A 24,033-nucleotide genomic window follows, 5' to 3' on the forward strand; every position below is an offset into this window, starting at 1 on the left:
TCACTGTGTACATACATGACATTTCTTATCCTGTACTGGTCCTGAGTTACATCCTGTATTATACCCCAGAGCTGCACTCACTATTCTGCTGCTGGTGCAGTCACTGTGTACATACATGACATTTCTTATCCTGTACTGGTCCTGAGTTACATCCTGTATTATACCCCAGAGCTGCACTCACTATTCTGCTGCTGGTGCAGTCACTGTGTACATACATGACATTACTTATCCTGTACTGATCCTGAGTCACATCCTGTATTATACCCCAGATCTGCACTCACTATTCTGCTGCTGGTGCAGACACTGTACATACATGACATTACTTATCCTGTACTGATCCTGAGTTACATCCTGTATTATACACCAGAGATGCACTCACTATTCTACAGCTGGTGCAGTCACTGTGTACATACCTGACATTACTTATCCTGTACTGATCCTGAGTTACATCCTGTATTATACGCCAGAGCTGCACTCACTATTCTGCTGCTGGTGCAGTCACTGTGTACATACATGACATTACTTATCCTGTACTGATCCTGAGTTACATCCTGTATTATACCCCAGAGCTGCACTCACTATTCTGCTGCTGGTGCAGTCACTGTGTACATACATGACATTACTTATCCTGTACTGATCCTGAGTTACATCCTGTATTATACCCCAGAGCTGCACTCACTATTCTACAGCTGGTGCACTCCTCCTTGCACGTGCCGGTCTTGTGCCTAGTCCGCTCTTGTTACATTATAATGTTTTAGTGTTTAATAAGCTATAAAACAATTGTTACATTAGTTATTATGACCTGTCTTTGTGCTGTGGTTCTTCCCCTTTCTGTATTTCTATCTCTGGATGTTATACTATTAATTATGGTAACAATTAGAAACCTCATAACTGTGAGTATAACTAATGGCCACTTGATATTGTCCTGGCTACCAGCTCAGGCGCTGCTCTTCTACACACAATACATCTGTGGATGGAAACATTAGGGTTGTCCAAGACCATATAAAAAATTGGTGGCTCGGAGGGGGCTACTTAAAAAAAATAAACATGTACTTTTCTTCCGCGTCTCCTTCCGATATCCCGCGCTGCCACCTCTCTGGTTTGTAAACAAACAGGGGCACAGAAGCTTCCGTGCCCCTGATACAGACCGGAGAGACAACAGTGCGGTCTCGGACAACCCCTTTACCGGAAATCCATCATGAAAATCATGATAAACCAGGGACATTACTCATAGATCCAGGCACCGGGACTGTGGTATCTTCTTATATTTCCTATCCGTGGCCTCCTTATTTCCAAAAAATAAACTTGACATTTATGCTAATGAGCAAGAAGGGCATTTCCAGAGCCCTTCCATGCTGTAGCTTCACAGGCTTCATACTGTCTCCCCTCCCCTTCTTCCCTCAGTACCTCCTCCATTCCCCCTGCCTGCTGTAATTTCACACAGTGGAAGGGGGGAAGTTCTCATCCACAGTGTAACAGCCTGTGAAGCTACAGCATGGAGGGGCTCTGGGAACACTCCCTAAAACCCTTAAGGCTCATTATGATGTTTAATAGTTGATTTTAGAAGGAAGGATGTATAACAAATATAAGAAGATCCCACAGTCACTGTGCCTGGACCTATGAGTAATGTCCCTGGTTTATTTTGGCACAAATCATAGCAAAATGGTGCAATTCTGGCGCATATAAACTCCTATCCCAAACAGGTGTAGGTAAAGTTTAGCCTGTGCTGTGACAGTATTATCTAATATATAAAGTTGAGTGGGTTTATGTGTGTAAGTGTATATATGTCTGTATGTATGTATATGTGTATGTGTGTATGTATGTGTGTGTGTGTGTATGTATGTGTATGTATGTATATATATGTATGTATGTGTGTGTGTGTATGTATGTGTGTATGTATGTATGTATGTGTGTGTGTGTATGTGTGTGTATGTGTGTGTGTATGTATGTATGTGTGTGTATGTATGCATGTGTGTATGTATGTATGTGTGTGTATGTATGTATGTATGTATGTATGTGCGTGTGTGTATGTATGTATGTGTGTACATGTGTGTGTGTATGTATGTGTGTATGTATGTATGTATGTGTGTACATGTGTGTGTGTGTATGTCCGCTAAAGGAATCTGCATCTTCGCATTTACAATCAACAAATTTTTCACAGCCGCTCTCTGAGACTCAAAGAACGTCATAGACCAGGTTTTACATCAACATTTTCAGCCCGCACTTTCCAAAATAGACTTATTAACCCCTTGCTGCAACATGACGTTTCCAAATGTCATGGCGTGGCAGGGGGTGTATGAAGTAGGCACAAGGGCTGAGCCCTCTTCGTACATCCTGGGTGTTTGCTGCATAATGATAACACCTGCGTTTAGTGCTAGTACTGATGCAGGGGCGTAACTAGGAGAGGCTGGGCCCCATAGCAGATTTCTGCATGGGGCCCCCCTTCCCCTTAAAATATATATATATGGCAGGCACACATCGGGCGCGCTGGAGAGGAAGAGAGGTGAGCGCGGCTCACCCCTCCCCTCTCCATAGAGAATAGAGCCGCATGGTCGTTCTTACGGCCATAGATTGAGCACGCTCTATCTCTTTTGCTCAAAACAGTGAGTACTCGTTGTGCTCACCGTGCCGAGCCCTGGCGTATAGAAGCCTATGGGGGAAGTATATCCGGCAGCAAATCTGCGGCCAGATATACGTCCCCCATATGTTCTTGGGAAGGTACCCCTATACAGACATGTTTATACAATTACACACATTTATACACTGATATATACACACCTTTATATACACACATAAAGTTCTACACTCGTATACTCGCACCCTTATACATACAAGTATACACTTATACACACATTTATGCACTCATATACATTTATACACTAATACACAGAGTATATACAAACTCATACAGTATACACATTATATACATTTAATACATTTACAATACACACACACATATATATATATATATATATATATATATATATATATATACATATATACATACATACACAAATACAGTATACACTGACCATATATACATATACATGCAGGATAAAAACACCATATACACACATGCTGCATATACATACAGAATATACACATACATTCAGTATATACAGCATACATACTTACCACATACAAAAACACACATCATATATATATATATATATATATATATATATATATATATATATATGCTAATATAAATACATGCATGTAAAAATACAGTATTTGCTTCAATGCATTTATACACAGTATATACATGTATACATAGTAGATGCATATATACACATATACATAGGGTTTACATATGGAATATGCATAAACAGTATATATATATATATATATTTATGTATACACACTATATATACAATATATACACATATACACAGTATATACACACATATACACACTATATATACAATATATACACATATACACAGTATATACACACATATACACACTATATATACAATATATACACATATACACAGTATATACACACATATACACACTATATATACAATATATACACATATACACAGTATATATACAATATATACACATATACACAGTATATACACATATACACACATATACACAGTATATACACAGTATATACACACATATACACAGTATATATATAATATATACACATATACACAGTATATACACACATATACACAGTATATATACAATATATACACATATACACAGTATATACACACATATACACAGTATATATACAATATATACACATATACACAGTATATATACAATATATACAATATATACACATATACACAGTATATATTCAATATATACACATATACACACATATTCACAGTATATATGCAATATATACACATATACAGAGTATATACACAATATATACACATATACACACATATACAGAGTATATATACAATATATACACATATACACAGTATATACACACATACACAGTATATATGCAATATATACACATATACACAGTATATATACAATATATACACAGTATATACACACATATACACAGTATATATACAATATATACACACATATACACAGTATATATACAATATATACACATATACACAGTATATACACACATATACACAGTATATACACAGTATATACACACATATACACAGTATATACACACATATACACAGTATATACACACATATACACAGTATATATACAATATATACACATATACACAGTATATACAATATATACACATATACACAGTATATACACACATATACACAGTATATATACAATATATACAATATATACACAGTATATACAATATATACACAGTATATATACAATATATACACAGTATATACACACATATACACAGTATATATACACAATATATACACATATACACAGTATATATACACAATATATACACATATACACAGTATATATACAATATATACACATATACACAGTATATATACACAATATATACACATATACACTGTATATACACATACACTGTATATACATATGTACACAGTATATGCATATAAATACATATATACATACAGATAAATACATATATACATACAGATAAATACATCTGTATATACTTACCTTTTAGGAAGTTTGGGAGCTGTATGGGTGTTCAGGCAGGTGTTCAGGTGGGTGTCAAGATGCATTCATACGGCGGGGGGGGGGGCGCGAGCGGGGGGGGGCGAGCGGGGGAGGGGGGCGAGCGGGGGAAGGGGGGGGGGGGCGAGCGGGGGGGGGCGAGCGGGGGAAGGGGTTGCGAGCGGGGGAGGGGGGGGGGGCAGAGAATCAACTGTGCCGCCCTGCAGGCTGATGAGCGGGCAGGTCAGGGAGATGAGGGGGGCGGGTCAGAGAGGTGGCTGGGGGGCAGGTCAAGGATATGAGCAGGCACGGATCCCGGAAAGAGGTGGATGGGTGGGCGGCCGGGCTCAGTATACGTCTCGTGTAGATGCACACAGAGGGAGGGGCCCGGGGGCACAACCCTACAGACAGCTCCCTGACACTGTGTGATTGACTACAGGATCTGAGAGGCATTGGTGGAATCTAGTACCTTATAGATGACAATCTCTTCCATCAGTAGGACTTTATTCCGGGTTCTCCAATCCATGACGTATCACTGCTGAGGTCACGGCCAGATATCTTCAGCTCCGTGCAGCATCTCCACCCGGCGTCCCTAAAAATACCACAGTCACTTACAGTATGAAGTCTCCTGGATAACAACACTGTGCTCCTAAATAATATATACCCCTCACAACACAACTGACCGCACTCTCCCCACATATAACACATCCCTTCAATATCCCTGCTCTCATATATTTAAAGGCCTCGTTATTCACCCCCCAATTAAATTATATACAGCTCCCATATACAGATCCCCTACAGGTTAAATAAAATCTTGCCCCACATATACATCCCCCCAGCTTAGTAATATACTGTATCCCATTTACATCCCCCCAGCTTAGTAATATACTGTATCCCATATACATCCCCCAGCTTAGTAATATACTGTATCCCATATACATCCCCCAGCTTAGTAATATACTGTACCCCATATACATCCCCCCAGCTTAGTAATATACTGTACCCCATATACAGTCCCCTCCCAGCTTAGTAATATACTGTATCCCATATACAGCCCCCCAGCTTAGTAATATACTGTATCCCATACACAGCCCCCCAGCTTAGTAATATACTGTATCCCATATACAGGCCCCCCAGCTTAGTAATATACTGTACCCCATATACAGTCCCCTCCCAGCTTAGTAATATACTGTATCCCATATACAGCCCCCCAGCTTAGTAATATACTGTATCCCATATACAGCCCCAGCTTAGTAATATACTGTATCCCATATACATCCCCCCAGCTTAGTAATATACTGTATCCCATATACAGCCCCCAGCTTAGTAATATACTGTACCCCATATACATCCCCCCAGCTTAGTAATATACTGTACCCCATATACATCCCCCAGCTTAGTAATATACTGTATCCCATATACAGCCCCCCAGCTTAGTAATATACTGTATCCCATATACAGCCCCCAGCTTAGTAATATACTGTACCCCATATACATCCCCCCAGCTTAGTAATATACTGTACCCCATATACATCCCCCAGCTTAGTAATATACTGTATCCCATATACAGCCCCCAGCTTAGTAATATACTGTACCCCATATACATCCCCCAGCTTAGTAATATACTGTACCCCATATACATCCCCCAGCTTAGTAATATACTGTATCCCATATACAGCCCCCCAGCTTAGTGATATACTGTATCCCATATACAGCCCCCAGCTTAGCAATATACTGTATCCCATATACATCCCCCCAGCTTAGTAATATACTGTATCCCATATACAGCCCCCCAGCTTAGTAATATACTGTATCCCATATACAGCCCCCAGCTTAGTAATATACTGTATCCCATATACACCCCCCAGCTTAGTAATATACTGTATCCCATATACAGCCCCAGCTTAGTAATATACTGTATCCCATATACATCCCCCCAGCTTAGTAATATACTGTATCCCATATACAGCCCCCCAGCTTAGTAATATACTGTATCCCATATACAGCCCCCAGCTTAGTAATATACTGTATCCCATATACATCCCCCAGCTTAGTAATATACTGTATCCCATATACAGCCCCCCAGCTTAGTAATATACTGTATCCCATATACAGCTCCCCAGCTTAGTAATATACTGTATCCTATATACAGCCCCCTCCCAGCTTAGTAATATACTGTATCCCATATACAGCTCCCCAGCTTAGTAATATACTGTATCCTATATACAGCCCCCCAGCTTAGTAATATATTGTATCCCGTATACAGCCCCCCAGCTTAGTAATATACTGTATCCCATATACATCCCCCAGCTTAGTAATATACTGTATCCCATATACAGCCCCCCAGCTTAGTAATATACTGTATCCCATATACAGCCCCCCAGCTTAGTAATATACTGTATCCCATATACAGCCCCCCAGCTTAGTAATATACTGTATCCCATATACAGCCCCCAGCTTAGTAATATACTGTATCCCATATACATCCCCCAGCTTAGTAATATACTGTATCCCATATACAGCCCCCCAGCTTAGTAATATACTGTATCCCATATACAGCCCCCCAGCTTAGTAATATACTGTACCCCATACACAGCTCCCCAGCTTAGTAATATACTGTATCCCATATACATCCCCCAGCTTAGTAATATACTGTACCCCATATACATCCCCCCAGCTTAGTAATATACTGTACCCCATATACAGTCCCCTCCCAGCTTAGTAATATACTGTATCCCATATACAGCCCCCCAGCTTAGTAATATACTGTATCCCATATACAGCCCCAGCTTAGTAATATACTGTATCCCATATACATCCCCCCAGCTTAGTAATATACTGTATCCCATATACAGCCCCCAGCTTAGTAATATACTGTACCCCATATACATCCCCCCAGCTTAGTAATATACTGTACCCCATATACATCCCCCAGCTTAGTAATATACTGTATCCCATATACAGCCCCCCAGCTTAGTAATATACTGTATCCCATATACAGCCCCCCAGCTAAGTAATATACTGTATCCCATATACAGCCCCCCTAGCTTAGTAATATACTGTATCCCATATACAGCCCCCCAGCTTAGTAATATACTGTATCCCATATACATCCCCCCAGCTTAGTAATATACTGTATCCCATATACATCCCCCCAGCTTAGTAATATACTGTATCCCATATACAGCCCCCAGCTTAGTAATATACTGTATCCCATACACATCCCCCAGCTTAGTAATATACTGTATCCCATATACATCCCCCAGCTTAGTAATATACTGTATCCCATATACAGCCCCCCAGCTTAGTAATATACTGTACCCCATATACATCCCCCCAGCTTAGTAATATACTGTACCCCATATACATCCCCCAGCTTAGTAATATACTGTATCCCATATACAGCCCCCAGCTTAGTAATATACTGTACCCCATATACATCCCCCAGCTTAGTAATATACTGTACCCCATATACATCCCCCAGCTTAGTAATATACTGTATCCCATATACAGCCCCCCAGCTTAGTGATATACTGTATCCCATATACAGCCCCCAGCTTAGCAATATACTGTATCCCATATACATCCCCCCAGCTTAGTAATATACTGTATCCCATATACAGCCCCCCAGCTTAGTAATATACTGTATCCCATATACAGCCCCCAGCTTAGTAATATACTGTATCCCATATACACCCCCCAGCTTAGTAATATACTGTATCCCATATACAGCCCCAGCTTAGTAATATACTGTATCCCATATACATCCCCCCAGCTTAGTAATATACTGTATCCCATATACAGCCCCCCAGCTTAGTAATATACTGTATCCCATATACAGCCCCCAGCTTAGTAATATACTGTATCCCATATACATCCCCCAGCTTAGTAATATACTGTATCCCATATACAGCCCCCCAGCTTAGTAATATACTGTATCCCATATACAGCTCCCCAGCTTAGTAATATACTGTATCCTATATACAGCCCCCTCCCAGCTTAGTAATATACTGTATCCCATATACAGCTCCCCAGCTTAGTAATATACTGTATCCTATATACAGCCCCCCAGCTTAGTAATATATTGTATCCCGTATACAGCCCCCCAGCTTAGTAATATACTGTATTCCATATACATCCCCCAGCTTAGTAATATACTGTATCCCATATACAGCCCCCCAGCTTAGTAATATACTGTATCCCATATACAGCCCCCCAGCTTAGTAATATACTGTATCCCATATACAGCCCCCCAGCTTAGTAATATACTGTATCCCATATACAGCCCCCAGCTTAGTAATATACTGTATCCCATATACATCCCCCAGCTTAGTAATATACTGTATCCCATATACAGCCCCCCAGCTTAGTAATATACTGTATCCCATATACAGCCCCCCAGCTTAGTAATATACTGTACCCCATACACAGCTCCCCAGCTTAGTAATATACTGTATCCCATATACATCCCCCCAGCTTAGTAATATACTGTATCCCATATACAGCCCTCCAGCTTAGTAATATACTGTACCCCATATACAGCCCCCTCCCAGCTTAGTAATATACTGTATCCCATATACAGCCCCCTCCCAGCTTAGTAATATACTGTATCCCATATACAGCCCCCCAGGTTAGTAATATACTGTATCCCATATACAGCCCCCCAGCTTAGTAATATACTGTATCCCATATACAGGCCCCCAGCTTAGTAATATACTGTATCCCATATACAGCCCCCCAGCTTAGTAATATACTGTATCCCATATACATCCCCCCAGCTTAGTAATATACTGTATCCCATATACAGCCCCCAGCTTAGTGATATATAATATATAGCATCCCCCCAGTATAAAATAATTATAGCCCCAAATCCCCAAATAAAATATAGCATCCCCTCCCCCTAGTATAAAATAATTATGGCCCCAAATAATACATATAGCATCCCCCCCCTAGTATAAAATAATTATGGCCCCAAATAATATATATAGCATCCCCCCCCCTAGTATAAAATAATTATGGGACCAAATAATATATATAGCATCCCCCCCCCCTAGTATAAAATAATTATGGCCCCAAATAATATATATAGCATCCCCCCCCCCTAGTATAAAATAATGATAGCCCCATATAATATCTATAGCATCCCCCCCCTAGTATAAAATAATTATGGCCCCATATAATATCTATAGCATCCCCCCCCCTAGTATAAAATAATTATGGGACCAAATAATATATATAGCATCCCCCCCAGTATAAAATAATGATAGCCCCAAATCCCTAAATAAAATATAGCATCCCCTCCCCCTAGTATAAAATAATTATGGCCCCAAATAATACATATAGCACCCCCCCCCCTAGTATAAAATAATTATGGCCCCAAATAATATATATAGCATCCCCCCCCCCCTAGTATAAAATAATTATGGCCCCAAATAATACATATAGCACCACCCCCCCTAGTATAAAATAATTATGGCCCCAAATAATACATATAGCACCCCCCCCCCCTAGTATAAAATAATTATGGCCCCAAATAATATATATAGCATCCCCCCCCCTAGTATAAAATAATTATGGCCCCAAATAATATATATAGCATCCCCCCCCCTAGTATAAAATAATTATGGCCCCAAAGCCCCAAATAATATATATAGCGTACCCCCCCCCCCTAGTATAAAATAATTATGGCCCCAAATAATACATATAGCATCCCCCCCCTAGTATAAGATAATTATGGCCCCAAATAATACATATAGCATCCCCCCCCCCTAGTATAAGATAATTATGGCCCCAAATAATACATATAGCATCCCCCCCCCCCCAGTATAAGATAAGTATGGCCTCAAATAATACATATAGCATCCCCCCCCCTAGTATAAGATAAGTATGGCCCCAAATAATACATATAGCACCCCCCCCCCAGTATAAGATAAGTATGGCCCCAAATAATACATATAGCATCCCCCCCCTAGTATAAGATAAGTATGGCCCCAAATAATACATATAGCGTCCCCCCCCTCCCCCAGTATTAAACGTTTTCTAGCCCTATATAGTACCCCCCCTCCCAGTATAACATGAAACCTCCCCACATTTAATTAAAGTACATGAAAAATAATAAAATCCTACTCACCTGCAGGCAGCTGCTCCCTCGGCACGGCTCCGGTCTTCACACGGCCTTCACTCCGGTCTTCCTGTGTGCCGCGGCTCCGCACAGTGACACAGGCGCATGACGTCATGACGCCTGTGTCACTGCTTAGGACGGAGCGCGCAGCTGCCGGAAAGGCGCTGCGTCGCTCCGCATATAAATCGCGCCTGTGTCTTAAAGAGACAGGCGCGATTTATTTAGCTGGTGGGCGATTCGGGCGTTAATGGACGCCCGAATCGCCCACTTTAGAGCGGCAAATTTCGCCGCCCTTTACAGGGACCCGCATTCTGCCGCCTGAGGCGAGATTTTCATCTCGCCTCATGGCAGATGCGGCCCTGGACAACCTGGAGTCTATTTAAGCCTCCCAGGCTTGTCATTTATCAGGATCTATGATAGTGTGCCAGTGCATCCATGCCATTAAATACTCCAGTCACATCCAGAGTTGCAATCATCTATCTACTGTTACATCATCTCAGATGATTGCAGCTCTAGCTGTGACAGGAGTATCAATCTTATCGAGGTGATATGTGAGGTAACGTGAAATAATATGCAAGGTAATATGAGGTAATATGTTCTCAATTCCCATGCTTATATCATCCGTGATACTCCAGTCACATGCAGAGCTGCCGTCTTATCCTTGCCATTATATACTCCAGTCACATCCAGAGCTGCAATCATCTATCTACCATGAGCTCTGGCTGTGACTGGAAAATCAATCTGCTATTATTATTCTTAGTATAAGGCAGCTTATATGTGAGGTAATAGGTTCTCAATTACGATATTTATATAATCTGTGATACTCCAGTCACATCTAGAGCTGCAGTGTTATTCTTGCCATATTAATCGTCTATCTGATTGTTAGATCATTTCATCCACCTGTGTTGCATATTTGTGGTGTTCAATATATACAATTTGAAATGCTTCTATTATTTTTTGATTTTTCATAATAAAATTTTATTGTTATCCCTTTCTATTTTTGTTATAGCTAAAGTTATTTACAGCTATTATATATTATAATACATATAAATATAATACATATATACAGATATAAATATTATACATTATGAAAGTGATCAAGTGATGACATGTTATTGTCTAAATAGTGGGACACATTTACTAAGACCAGTGCAGTGTGTACTAGGTGCAGTTGCCTGTGTATAGTGCAGGGGGCGCCAGATTCAGGATTTCTGGTGCATGTTCTTCATGGATCTGGCGCCCCCTGCACTACCCTGACAGAGTGCACCAACTTTTTTTTTTGGTGCATCTTTAACATGAGGTGTGTGACACACTTCGGTCCGACTGTGCAGAGGAACACCCATTTCAATGACTAAATTTGTGTCGCATGAAGAATAGTGCAGCCGCCACCACACAAAAGGGTCACATGCGACACAAATGCGGCGCGGACACTTCTTAAATACCTGTGCAAGCAGTTTGCACTAGAAAAAATCTGCAAAGTCCGACAGAAAACTGCCGCAAGGAGCTTAGCCCTCTGGGCTATAAAAAAAAAAATTACATTTTATTGTTTTTTAAAAAAAATATAAAAATAAATCTTTAAATCTGACATAATATTAATACAATAATAAACATAATAATATAATAATATTCCTTATATTAATGAAAAAGTTAAAACACACATTTTGGTAATTGTTATTGCCACAACTGTAAAAACCCAGATGAAGTCATTGGGGCACATTTACTCACTCGTCCTGTCACGATCCACGCTGTGCGTTGTCCGACCTGGGTTCGGAGCTGCCGCGATTCACTAAGATCGTGCGTCCAATATCCTGCATCTGTGACTTCCCCCGCTCAGGTCCGCCGGAGTTCACCTTCTTCTTCCCGGGGGATGTGAGTGCTGATCTTGCGACACAATTTGATTTTTAAATTCCACGGTTTGTCCGAATCAGTCGGGTTGTCCGACGGCCAGGCCCCCCGATTTATGTTGCATGAAAGCCGGCGCCAATGCGGCACAATCCGATCGCGTGCGTCAAAAACCCGGGGCAATTCCGCGCAAAATGGAAAAATTCGGGAAACCCAACGGAATCGAGGTCATTGGTCTCTTAGTAAATGTGCCCCATTATCGTGATATGTATCTCAAAAATGGATTATTATTATTATTATTATTATTATGGATTGCCTTTTTTTGTTAACTCATCACAAAAAACACATGACAGAGATGCCAAAGCTTCAATTACACAAAAATTAAACAATGGGAAACTTTTGTTAAAGTTTATTTATAATTATTTATTCAAGAGTTTGCATCAGTTTTCTGTCTGACTTTGCACTGATAAGAAATTGCGACCTGCTTGTACATGTATTTATAAAGCGTTTGTGCCAGTTTTGTGTCACGGCTGCTCTGTGTCCGACGTACCACAAAATTCTGCTCCCAAAGGGGTGGTCTGGTGCCGATTCGGACCGTGCGCCACATTTATCACTGCAACTCAACAAAATTGGGGGGAATTTACTAATTCTGGCGCAAGCACGACTGTCGGCATCGGAGATCAGTCTCCGGAAAGCACAGCCCGATGTATTAAAGTGCCGCACGGCTGTGAGTAAATAATGGGCAGACGGTAATAATCAGTTGTGCGCCATAAAAATGCCGACATCAATGAGATGTGCGCCAAAATCTTACATGGACTGCGCCTTAATTTTGCTCTCTGCCCATTTTTTTCCTGGTCTATTGTGCACCAAAAATTGTGCCTAAAAATGTCGACAAAATAAACATAAATGTGACGGATAATGTGGAAAAGTTAGGCCACGCCCACTTGTGAAAAAAAAAAAAAAGACGTTGTATTTGGGATAGTCGGAAACATCAGTTCTTTCTGGCGTAAACTCATTATAAATGATTCGCAACAATTCTGTGCCCAAAAAAACAATAGATCCTGGCATTTTTCAGGCGCAGATACGATAATACATGTCCCCCATTGTGTCGCACGCTGTATAGTAAAGATGCACCCCAAAAAAAAGTTGGTAGACACTTCCCAAGCAATGCAGGGAGTGCCAGATTCATGAAAACCGTGCACCAGTTTTCAATAATCTGCCGCACCCTGCACAGGAGTGACTGCACACAGTACAGACTATGGGCCAAAGTCTTTCCCTATAAACAAGCCCTTACCCCCATCAGTCATCATAAAATCATCAGTGAAGTCATTAATGGGAAATAGGTAGTAAAACATTTGGTATCGCAGCCTCATATCGGCGCAGAGAATAAAGTTTTTCCGTTTTGTAATGTAACGTCTCTTACATCGCAGGTTCTTCACACGTAAATATTCCCAAAAGAGAAGGATTAATAATAGTAAACCACTATAATGCAACATTTTGCTAGTAAAAACGTTCATATGTCCTGCAAAAAACAAGACCATGTTCAGCTAAAGTAGCAGAAAAAGACAGAAGCTATAATTGAATGGGGAGATGATAAAAAAAAATGTTTGGTCAACGGCCCAGTAGCAAGGGGTTAAAAGGTAGAAACATTGTATCTTTGTTATGTTCCCTCTTGATACATTCGGCTTCCATGTGGCATTGAGTCTGGATCCAGGTCCGTGCACCTTCTCCTTCTCCTCCTGCCTGCTCCTCACTTACACTCTGGCTATCTCACTGATATTTAATATCTCAGGTTTTGCAACTGGTCATGTGACATGCTATATATATCTATATATCACTATACCTGGGCTCGCACCGTGAGCCTGCTCCCTCTTCACAAGCTCCTTCAGGAACATACACTCTCTTGGGGTGTCACAAGTCAAGACGTTTGCCCGGGAAATGTATTAAGGGGCATAAGAAGAGACATTAAGACCTTAAGGAGCAGAGGACAGAAGTGAAGACACAGAGTGAAGACCCCTGGAAGGAACCTGTGAAGGGTAACAGGCATTTAATGAAGGGCTTAAGAGTTCAAGAAGAAGACACAAGACGTCTCATGAAAGAGACACATCTACAAGGAAATAGAAGGCAAATGAGCTTTGGTGAGAGAGTCTCAAGACGTGGGGAGACATCTTGTAGATAGAAGAAGGGTATGAAGGGCACAGGACAGCGTGCAAGTCAAAGAGATACAACCAGTAGAGGATAGACACTAGGAGGTCCTTCAGGTCTTAGGTGGCATGGAGAAATCAGAAGCCCCCAAGGAGTCACAGAACAATGCCTGCAAGTCAGGGTGGTGGGGTGATGACCCCCAGTACCAGTACATCCAATTACATGAAAGCTCCAGCTATGGGATTCCCCAACAGACACCAGCTCCTGTGCAGGAGACCCCAGGAGAGCAGCCCCCAACCCAAGCCCAGGTAAGGTGGAGGTCCTGGTTGTGGTTTATGGGGCTGTATAAGAAGTAGATGGTTAGGTAAGACTGCTGAAGGCTGGAAATCCTACAAGGAAGAAGTAGTGGGCTATTAATAGTGTAGGATTCTGAGACGGGAGAGCAGTAGGAGTTCATGGAGGTGATTCAAGGAAGGAAACGTGGAGGAGGTGGACAACATCTGTGGTCGGGGAGGCTGCAGTGAATTGGGATGGATGGTGAAGACTGGAGCATGAACGCAGGTCAATAGGGCAGGACTAACTATGAGTGTGTGGCTGGAGTAGGTCATGGGCCCTGATCCATTGGTTCAGTATGGTCCCCCGACCCACCTGCACGAACCCCAAGATCCAAGGTTCTAAGGTTTTTATAGGGTCTTGAGTGGTAAGAATGACACATGAACATTAATCTAACGGTTAACGTCTCCAGATTTATGAAATGTTATTTTATTTTCAAAAAATATTAAAAACATTGAAATACATTTTCCTTGCATCTGTATATTCTGACGCCCACAACTTTTGTCTACCGGTTGGGGTGGACTTTCTGTTTTGGCAGAGTGAGGTGTAAGTTTTATGGATATCATACGTGGGTTATGAAATGTTTTTTTTTTAATTCCTTTTTTTTTTATTTTTTCGTTGACGCGAAATAGAAAAAGCACTTGTTTTATTAATGAAACAGGGAAAGGGAAGGTTTTTTTTAACATTTAAATGAATAAACTTTATTAATTATTACATTTGTATTAAATTCTATTAAAATTCTTTAGTAAATGTTATGATTGAACCTGCTATGACTAATAATCATGCCTTCACGGGGCTCCCGGCAGCCATAGAACACAAATGACTCCCATTATCCTGCAGTTCTAGGGCTGCTCGGACACTGGAAAAAGGCCCCTCCCTCACAACGACCTCTCAGATGCCATAGTTTCAATTGACCATGGCATCCAAGAGGTTGTATAAAGCAGCAGGGGCTATTTGTATCGCCTGCACATCAATGGAATATGTCTGGTTTATGTTACTATGGGGTGATGGAGTGTAAGTCAAGGGAGTTGTGCGCATGCATACTCTCCTGCAAGAGTGTACACAACCGCTGTCAAGGTTGGACAATAGACCTACAGCTTCAACTATAGTGCTTCAGCTTTGTCAGGACAGTGCTGGTACTAAAAGGGACTTGGGCACTGATCTAATCGAATTGATTAGTTCCTCGATGTAGGGCCGGCATTAAGGGGTGGAAAACTGGGAATTTGCCCAGGGCCACCTGTCCTAATGGGGCCCTCTGCATGGGAAGTTTTGTGGGCAGAGGATGTGTTGCTCTTTTAATACCCTTGGGTTGATTGTCCAAGTGAAGAAGCTTCTCATCTATCTCTTGTCTATATATCTATCATCTATCAGTGTAGTTATCTAGTGTATCTCTTATAATCTGTCTATTTTCTACCTATATATCTGCCTATGTAACCATTTATCTGACTTTTGTCTACCTATTTATCTATGAATCTTCTATTATCTATCATATCTATCTATCTCCTGTCTATTATCAATCAATCAATCAATCAGTGTTCTGTCCTCTACTGTATCTATATATCTCTCATCTCATCTATCTCCTATCATCTATCTCGCTATATATAATCTACTTTATATTTTTGCATCTATAAATCTCTATCATCTTTCATATTTATCTTCCATCATCAATCTCCCTATCTTCTGTCTCTCCTATAAGATTCTCCTACATTCCCATATGACAGATACTTACCTACTACTGTGTGTAACTACAAAGTGTTATTATTGTGCAGGGGGGGCCGGATTAAGTCTGGTGGGGGCCCTTCCAATAATGTTTATTATATAGCCTGCAGCACCCTGTAATGTATAGCCTGCCAGCCCCCTGTAGTATACAGCCACCAGCCCCCAGTAGAATACAGTGACCAGCCCCCTGTAGTATACAGTCACAAGCCCTCTGTAGAATACGGCCACCAGCACCCTGTAGTATACAGCCACCAGCCCCCTGTAGTATACAGCCACCAGCCCCCTGTAGTATACAGCCACCAGCCCCCTGTAGTATACAGCCACCAGCCCCCTGTAGAATACAGCCACCAGCCCCCTGTAGTATACAGCCACAAGCCCTCTGTAGAATACGGCCACCAGCACCCTGTGGTATACAGCCACCAGCCCCCAGTAGAATACAGTGACCAGCCCCCTGTAGTATACAGTCACAAGCCCTCTGTAGTATATAGCCACCAGCACCCTGTGGTATACAGCCACCAGCCCCCAGTAGAATACAGCCACCAGCCCCCTGTAGTATACAGCCACCAGCCCCTTGTAGTATACAGCCACAAGCCCTCTGTAGAATCCGGCCACCAGCACCCTGTGGTATACAGCCACCAGCCCCCTGTAGTATACAGCCACCAGCCCCCTGTAGTATACAGCCACCAGCCCTCTGTAGTATACAGCCACCAGCCCTCTGTAGTATACAGCCACCAGCCCTCTGTAGTATACAGCCTGCCCAGCCCCCTGTAGTATACAGCCACCAGCCCCCTGTAGTATACAGCCACCAGCCCCCAGTAGAATACAGCCACCAGCCCCCTGTAGTATATAGCCACCAGCCCCCTGTAGTATACAGCCACCAGCCCCCTGTAGTATACAGCCACAAGCCCTCTGTAGAAAACAGCCACCAGCCCCCTGTAGTATACAGCCACCAGCCCCCTGTAGTATACAGCCACCAGCCCCCAGTAGAATACAGTCACCAGCCCCCTGTAGTATACAGCCACAAGCCCTCTGTAGAATACAGCCACCAGCCCTCTGTAGTATACAGCCACCAGCCCCCTGTAGTATACAGCCACCAGCCCCCAGTAGAATACAGCCACCAGCCCCCTGTAGTATACAGCCACCAGCCCCCTGTAGTATACAGCCACAAGCCCTCTGTAGAAAACAGCCACCAGCCCCCTGTAGTATACAGCCACCAGCCCCCTGTAGTATACAGCCACCAGCCCTCAGTAGAATACAGTCACCAGCCCCCTGTAGTATACAGCCACAAGCCCTCTGTAGAATACAGCCACCAGCCCTCTGTAGTATACAGCCACCAGCCCCCTGTAGTATACAGCCACCAGCCCCCAGTAGAATACAGCCACCAGCCCCCTGTAGTATACAGCCACAAGCCCTCTGTAGAATACGGCCACCAGCACCCTGTGGTATACAGCCACCAGCCCCCAGTAGAATACAGTGACCAGCCCCCTGTAGTATACAGTCACAAGCCCTCTGTAGTATATAGCCACCAGCACCCTGTGGTATACAGCCACCAGCCCCCAGTAGAATACAGCCACCAGCCCCCTGTAGTATACAGCCACCAGCCCCTTGTAGTATACAGCCACAAGCCCTCTGTAGAATCCGGCCACCAGCACCCTGTGGTATACAGCCACCAGCCCCCTGTAGTATACAGCCACCAGCCCCCTGTAGTATACAGCCACCAGCCCTCTGTAGTATACAGCCACCAGCCCTCTGTAGTATACAGCCTGCCCAGCCCCCTGTAGTATACAGCCACCAGCCCCCTGTAGTATACAGCCACCAGCCCCCAGTAGAATACAGCCACCAGCCCCCTGTAGTATATAGCCACCAGCCCCCTGTAGTATACAGCCACCAGCCCCCTGTAGTATACAGCCACAAGCCCTCTGTAGAAAACAGCCACCAGCCCCCTGTAGTATACAGCCACCAGCCCCCTGTAGTATACAGCCACCAGCCCCCAGTAGAATACAGTCACCAGCCCCCTGTAGTATACAGCCACAAGCCCTCTGTAGAATACAGCCACCAGCCCTCTGTAGTATACAGCCACCAGCCCCCTGTAGTATGCAGCCAAAAGCTCTCTGTAGAAAAAAGCCACAAAATAATAAACTTTATACTTACCTCACTTTTCCTTCCAGTGATCTCACGACGCTGTAGGCTCTTCCGCGCTTTTCGGGCAGCCGCCGGCCACTGACGACACAGCTGCCATCGCTGCTGGAGATCACCGATGCACTGTTTCGGCGGCAGCATATTTGCTGCGGTGTCCCATCACAACCTGCTTCCACCGAAACAGTGCATCTCAGCACACTGTAGTGTAAAGCCTCCCAGCCCCCTGTAGTATATAGCCACCATCCCCCTTTAGAATTTAGCCTGCCATCCCCCTGTAGTATATAGCCTGCCAGCCCCTGTAGAATAACTGACTCTGGGAAACTGGTGGGGGCCCCTTTAAAAGTGAAACTGGTGGGGGCCCCGTGGCTTGAGCCCCGGGAGCCCCTCCTTTAATCTGGCCCTGTGTGCAGGGCTAAAGGAGCCTCTTACTGACTGTGACTGTTCAAATAATAGTTTCATTTTGGGGCCCCACTTTTAGTTTTGCCCAGGGCCCCACTTTGTCTAAAACCAACCCTGCCTCTCTGTGATTTAGAGAAAGGAACGCCCCTGAGGAGCACAGATCAAACCCCGATCTGCAGAGTAGAGACGGCGATCTGATTTCATAGACAAGAGCCATTAGAGCAGATACAGAGTAGTGTGAAGCTTACAGAGAAGCGGTTGTCCACCATCGCGGGTTCTTACACCAGTTAGAGAACAAAAAAACATCATTATCATAAAGTCACAAAAGTCGATGACACAAAACACGTAGATGTTGTGATTGGCTAAGAGTCACCATCTACCAGAACTTGATTAATGATGACACCCATTGCTTTAAATTCTGTCCTAAACTCCACAACTCTTGTGCAGACCATAGTCATGGGAATGAAGGTGCCATAAGTTCTTTATCTACTTCCTCCATTTCCACAAAGGGTTATTTTACACGTAGATTATTAATGTATATAATGAAACAAAGTCTGGATGGCCATAAAATGATGTGGCCTCTGGCTCCTTGTAGGACATAGATCTAAGCACCAGCACATCTCAACACTTCTACCTATAAAGTCCATATGAACACTGGAGACATTGTACCTCCACCAAAGCCATTCTACAATAAGTTCTCCTCCTCATAGAGAGATTATCCAAACACTTCCACTGAGCTTCCATCAAGGATTAGGACTATTCTAACTTTCTGATGACATCAGGAGACAATAAGGCTGCATCTAGCTAGACCATATTCTCCTACACAGGTCCTACATGATAGATCCTACAGGATCTACAAAGTTCATATGAAAACTGCAGACATTGTACCTTAACTTAAAGGGAACCTACCACCACAAATCTATCTATAAAGGATCGTCGTACAAGGGTGCGCAGCTACGAGGAGCTGCGCACTGAAGATGGTGAGTAAGAGGGGAAAAGAGGCTACCGGGGCGTGGAGTAGCTGCGCCATTTATCCTCAGATGCGGCTACTCCACGCCCCCAGTAGCCGCATAACAAAATTTGCATACAGGTCTAATAAAAGGGCTAACAGGACCATACAAGTCTTGAAAGGGCTATCCTCACGTCCCATTGATCCACCTACCACCCGATCTATCTTTATAGGTAGATTTGTGGTGGTAGGTTCCCTTTAAGCCATTCTAGAATTATTTCCTATGTTCTCCTCCTCATAGAGAGATTCTCCAAACACTTCCTCTGAGCTTCCATCATGGATTAGGACTATTCTAACTTTCTGATAATATCCCTCTTTGGACTGCTACGCGCTCAAGAGTCGCCCGCCCGCCGACCCTCCCTTCATTTTTGTATTCACTGTTTTTGTTACAAGTTTATACTTAATGTCTCTTATTGTATGTTCTAAGTTTGTGTATGTGGTCATTGGTAGTCACAGCTTGGCCTGTGGTGGAATCTTGACCCTCTCGGTTTTAGTCCAAATCACCTGACAGACCAACTAGGACATGCCCCCGTGGAGGCGGGGCCTGGCATGCAAGGTGAAATCTAGGTAAAGGGTCTGGGTTTCATCACAGGTCTAGTATATTATGTTTACTTTTAGCAATAAAGCTGTGGCCGACCCCCAAACTTTTTTCTTCCAAAACAATGTCTTGCGCTTGTTTTTTGTGGGACGGGTGTAATTTGTAAGTTGGGCAAAATTATTAGTACAGCCTATCTAGCTACATCGTATTCTCCTACACCAGTCTGCTGGGAGATAGGACTTTCCCTTTAAGATAGGGGACAGATGAGCAAGGGGTAACCATGGTCTATGGAATGTGTCATGGAATTGGTGGTTCCCTACTAAGCCGACCCCTTGCCGTAGAGTTTAGGTTGTAACCTATGTGATGGGAGGGGCATACGCTGCATGATAGGGGATGGTTTGTAGATTGGTGGTGGTCTACATTCTGGGACCCCCACTGGTAATATATGCAGGTGTTACTCCTTCACCAATCATGAGAAGTGGATGGAGTGGCAGGTCGTGCATAGGACGGCACAGAGAGCCAAGTGCTAATACTCTCCATAGTAACAATACTCGTGTGGAGGGACCACATTCATTAAGGTGGAGAGCCCCCGCTTGTTGTAATCCATACAGGTCCATGGACCTCAAGTCAATGAATTCTTATCACTTGTCAATATTTTTTACCACGAGTTACAAGCCACATCCCTACCACAGAGGCTCCCAATAGTCAGCCTGATAGTCAGAGCACCACAACCACAACCCCCATCCCCAAACCCAGACCATACATCTACAGATACTGCAACTTTACACCAGGGATTATTCCTATATTATGTTCAAGAATCTATAGGATGTGGAACACGGTATAACCTAGGGATCTCCTGTATATAATGATATATGTACAGCCGGTATAGCCTGGGGATCTCCTGTATATAATGATATATGTACAGCCGGTATAACCTGGGGATCTCCGGTATATAATGATATATGTACAGCTGGTATAACCTGGGGATCTCCTGTATATAATGATATATGTACAGCTGGTATAACCTGGGGATCTCCTGTATATAATGATATATGTACAGCCGGTATAACATAGGGACCGCCTGTATATAATGATATATGTACAGCTGGTATAATCTGGGGATCTCCTGTATATAATGATATATGTACAGCTGGTATAACCTGGGGATCTACTGTATATAATGATATATGTACAGCCGGTATAACCTGGGCATCTCCTGTATATAATGATCTATGTACAGCCGGTATAACCTGGGGATCTCCTGTATATAATGATACATGTACAGCTGGTATAACCTGGGGATCCCCTGTATATAATGATATATGTACAGCCGGTATAACCTGGGGATCTCCTGTATATAATGATATATGTACAGCTGGCATAACCTGGGGATCTCCTGTATATAATGATATATGTACAGCCGGTATAACCTGGGGATCTCCTGTATATAATGATATATGTACAGCTGGTATAACCTGGGGATCCCCTGTATATAGTGATATATGTACAGCTGGTATAACCTGGGGATCTCCTGTATATAATGATATATGTACAGCTGCTATAACCTGGGGATCTCCTGTATATAGTGATATATGTACAGCTGGTATAACCTGGGGATCTCCTGTATATAATGATATATGTACAGCTGGTATAACCTGGGGATCTCCTGTATATAATGATATATGTACAGCTGGTATAACCTGGGGATCTCCTGTATATAATGATATATGTACAGCCGGTATAACCTGGGGTTCTCCTGTATATAATGATATATGTACAGCTGGTATAACCTGGGGATCTCCTGTATATAGTGATATATGTACAGCTGGTATAACCTGGGGATCTCCTGTATATAATGATATATGTACAGTTGGTATAACCTGGGGATCTCCTGTATATAATGATATATGTACAGCTGCTATAACCTGGGGATCTCCTGTATATAATGATATATGTACAGCTGGTATAACCTGGGGATCTCCTGTATATAATGATATATGTACAGTTGGTATAACCTGGGGATCTCCTGTATATAATGATATATGTACAGCTGGCATAACCTGGGGATCTCCTGTATATAATGATATATGTACAGCTGGTATAACCTGGGGATCTCCTGTATATAATGATATATGTACAGCTGGTGTAACCTGGGGATCTCCTGTATATAATGATATATGTACAGCTGGTATAACCTGGGGATCTCCTGCATATAATGATATATGTACAGCTGCTATAACCTGGGGATCTCCTGTATATAATGATATATGTACAGCTGGTATAACCTGGGGATCTCCTGTATATAATGATATATGTACAGCTGGTATAACCTGGGGATCTCCTGTATATAATGATATATGTACAGCTGCAATAACCTGGGGATCTCCTGTATATAATGATATATGTATAGCTGGTATAACCTGGGGATCTCCTGTATATAATGATATATGTACAGCTGCTATAACCTGGGGATCTCCTGTATATAATGATATATGTACAGCTGGTATAACCTGGGGATCTCCTGTATATAATGATATATGTACAGCTGGTATAACCTGGGGATCTCCTGTATATAATGATATATGTACAGCGGTATAACCTGGGGATCTCCTGTATATAATGATATATGTACAGCTGGTATAACCTGGGGATCTCCTGTATATAATGATATATGTACAGCTGCTATAACCTGGGGATCTCCTGTATATAATGATATATGTACAGCCGGTATAACCTGGGGATCTCCTGTATATAATGATATAAGTACAGCTGGTATAACCTGGGGATCTCCTGTATATAATGATATATGTACAGCTGGTATAACCTGGGGATCTCCTGTATATAATGATATATGTACAGCTGGTATAACCTGGGGATCTCCTGTATATAATGATATATGTACAGCCGGTATAACCTGGGGATCTCCTGTATATAATGATATATGTACAGCTGGAATAACCTGGGGATCTCCTGTATATAATGATATATGTACAGCTGGTATAACCTGGGGATCTCTTGTATATAATGATATATGTACAGCCGGTATAACCTGGGGATCTCCTGTATATAGTGATATATGTACAGCTGGTATAACCTGAGGATCTCCTGTATATAATGATATATGTACAGCTGGTATAACCTGGGGATCCCCTGTATATAATGATATATGTACAGCTGGTA

General features: G+C 42.5%; 1 protein-coding gene across 2 annotated transcripts in view; it reads left to right on the forward strand.

Moving 5' to 3' along the window:
* The window catches only part of CLCN1 (chloride voltage-gated channel 1), a 107,651-nt gene that overhangs the window by 9,986 nt on the left and 73,632 nt on the right, over positions 1-24,033 (forward strand). Inside the window, exon 1 of one of the 2 annotated variants that reach the window (XM_072130165.1) lies at positions 14,428-15,024. The exons of the other annotated variant lie outside the window; for it this stretch is intronic. Within the exon in view, the coding sequence (XP_071986266.1) occupies positions 14,845-15,024 (180 nt within the window). The 5' untranslated portion in view covers positions 14,428-14,844. Of the gene's footprint in view, positions 1-14,427; positions 15,025-24,033 lie in introns of those variants that run through there. 2 annotated transcript variants of the gene reach the window in all.

The sequence above is a fragment of the Engystomops pustulosus genome, chromosome 11 (assembly GCF_040894005.1).
Source record: "Engystomops pustulosus chromosome 11, aEngPut4.maternal, whole genome shotgun sequence".
Lineage (NCBI taxonomy): Eukaryota > Metazoa > Chordata > Amphibia > Anura > Leptodactylidae > Engystomops > Engystomops pustulosus.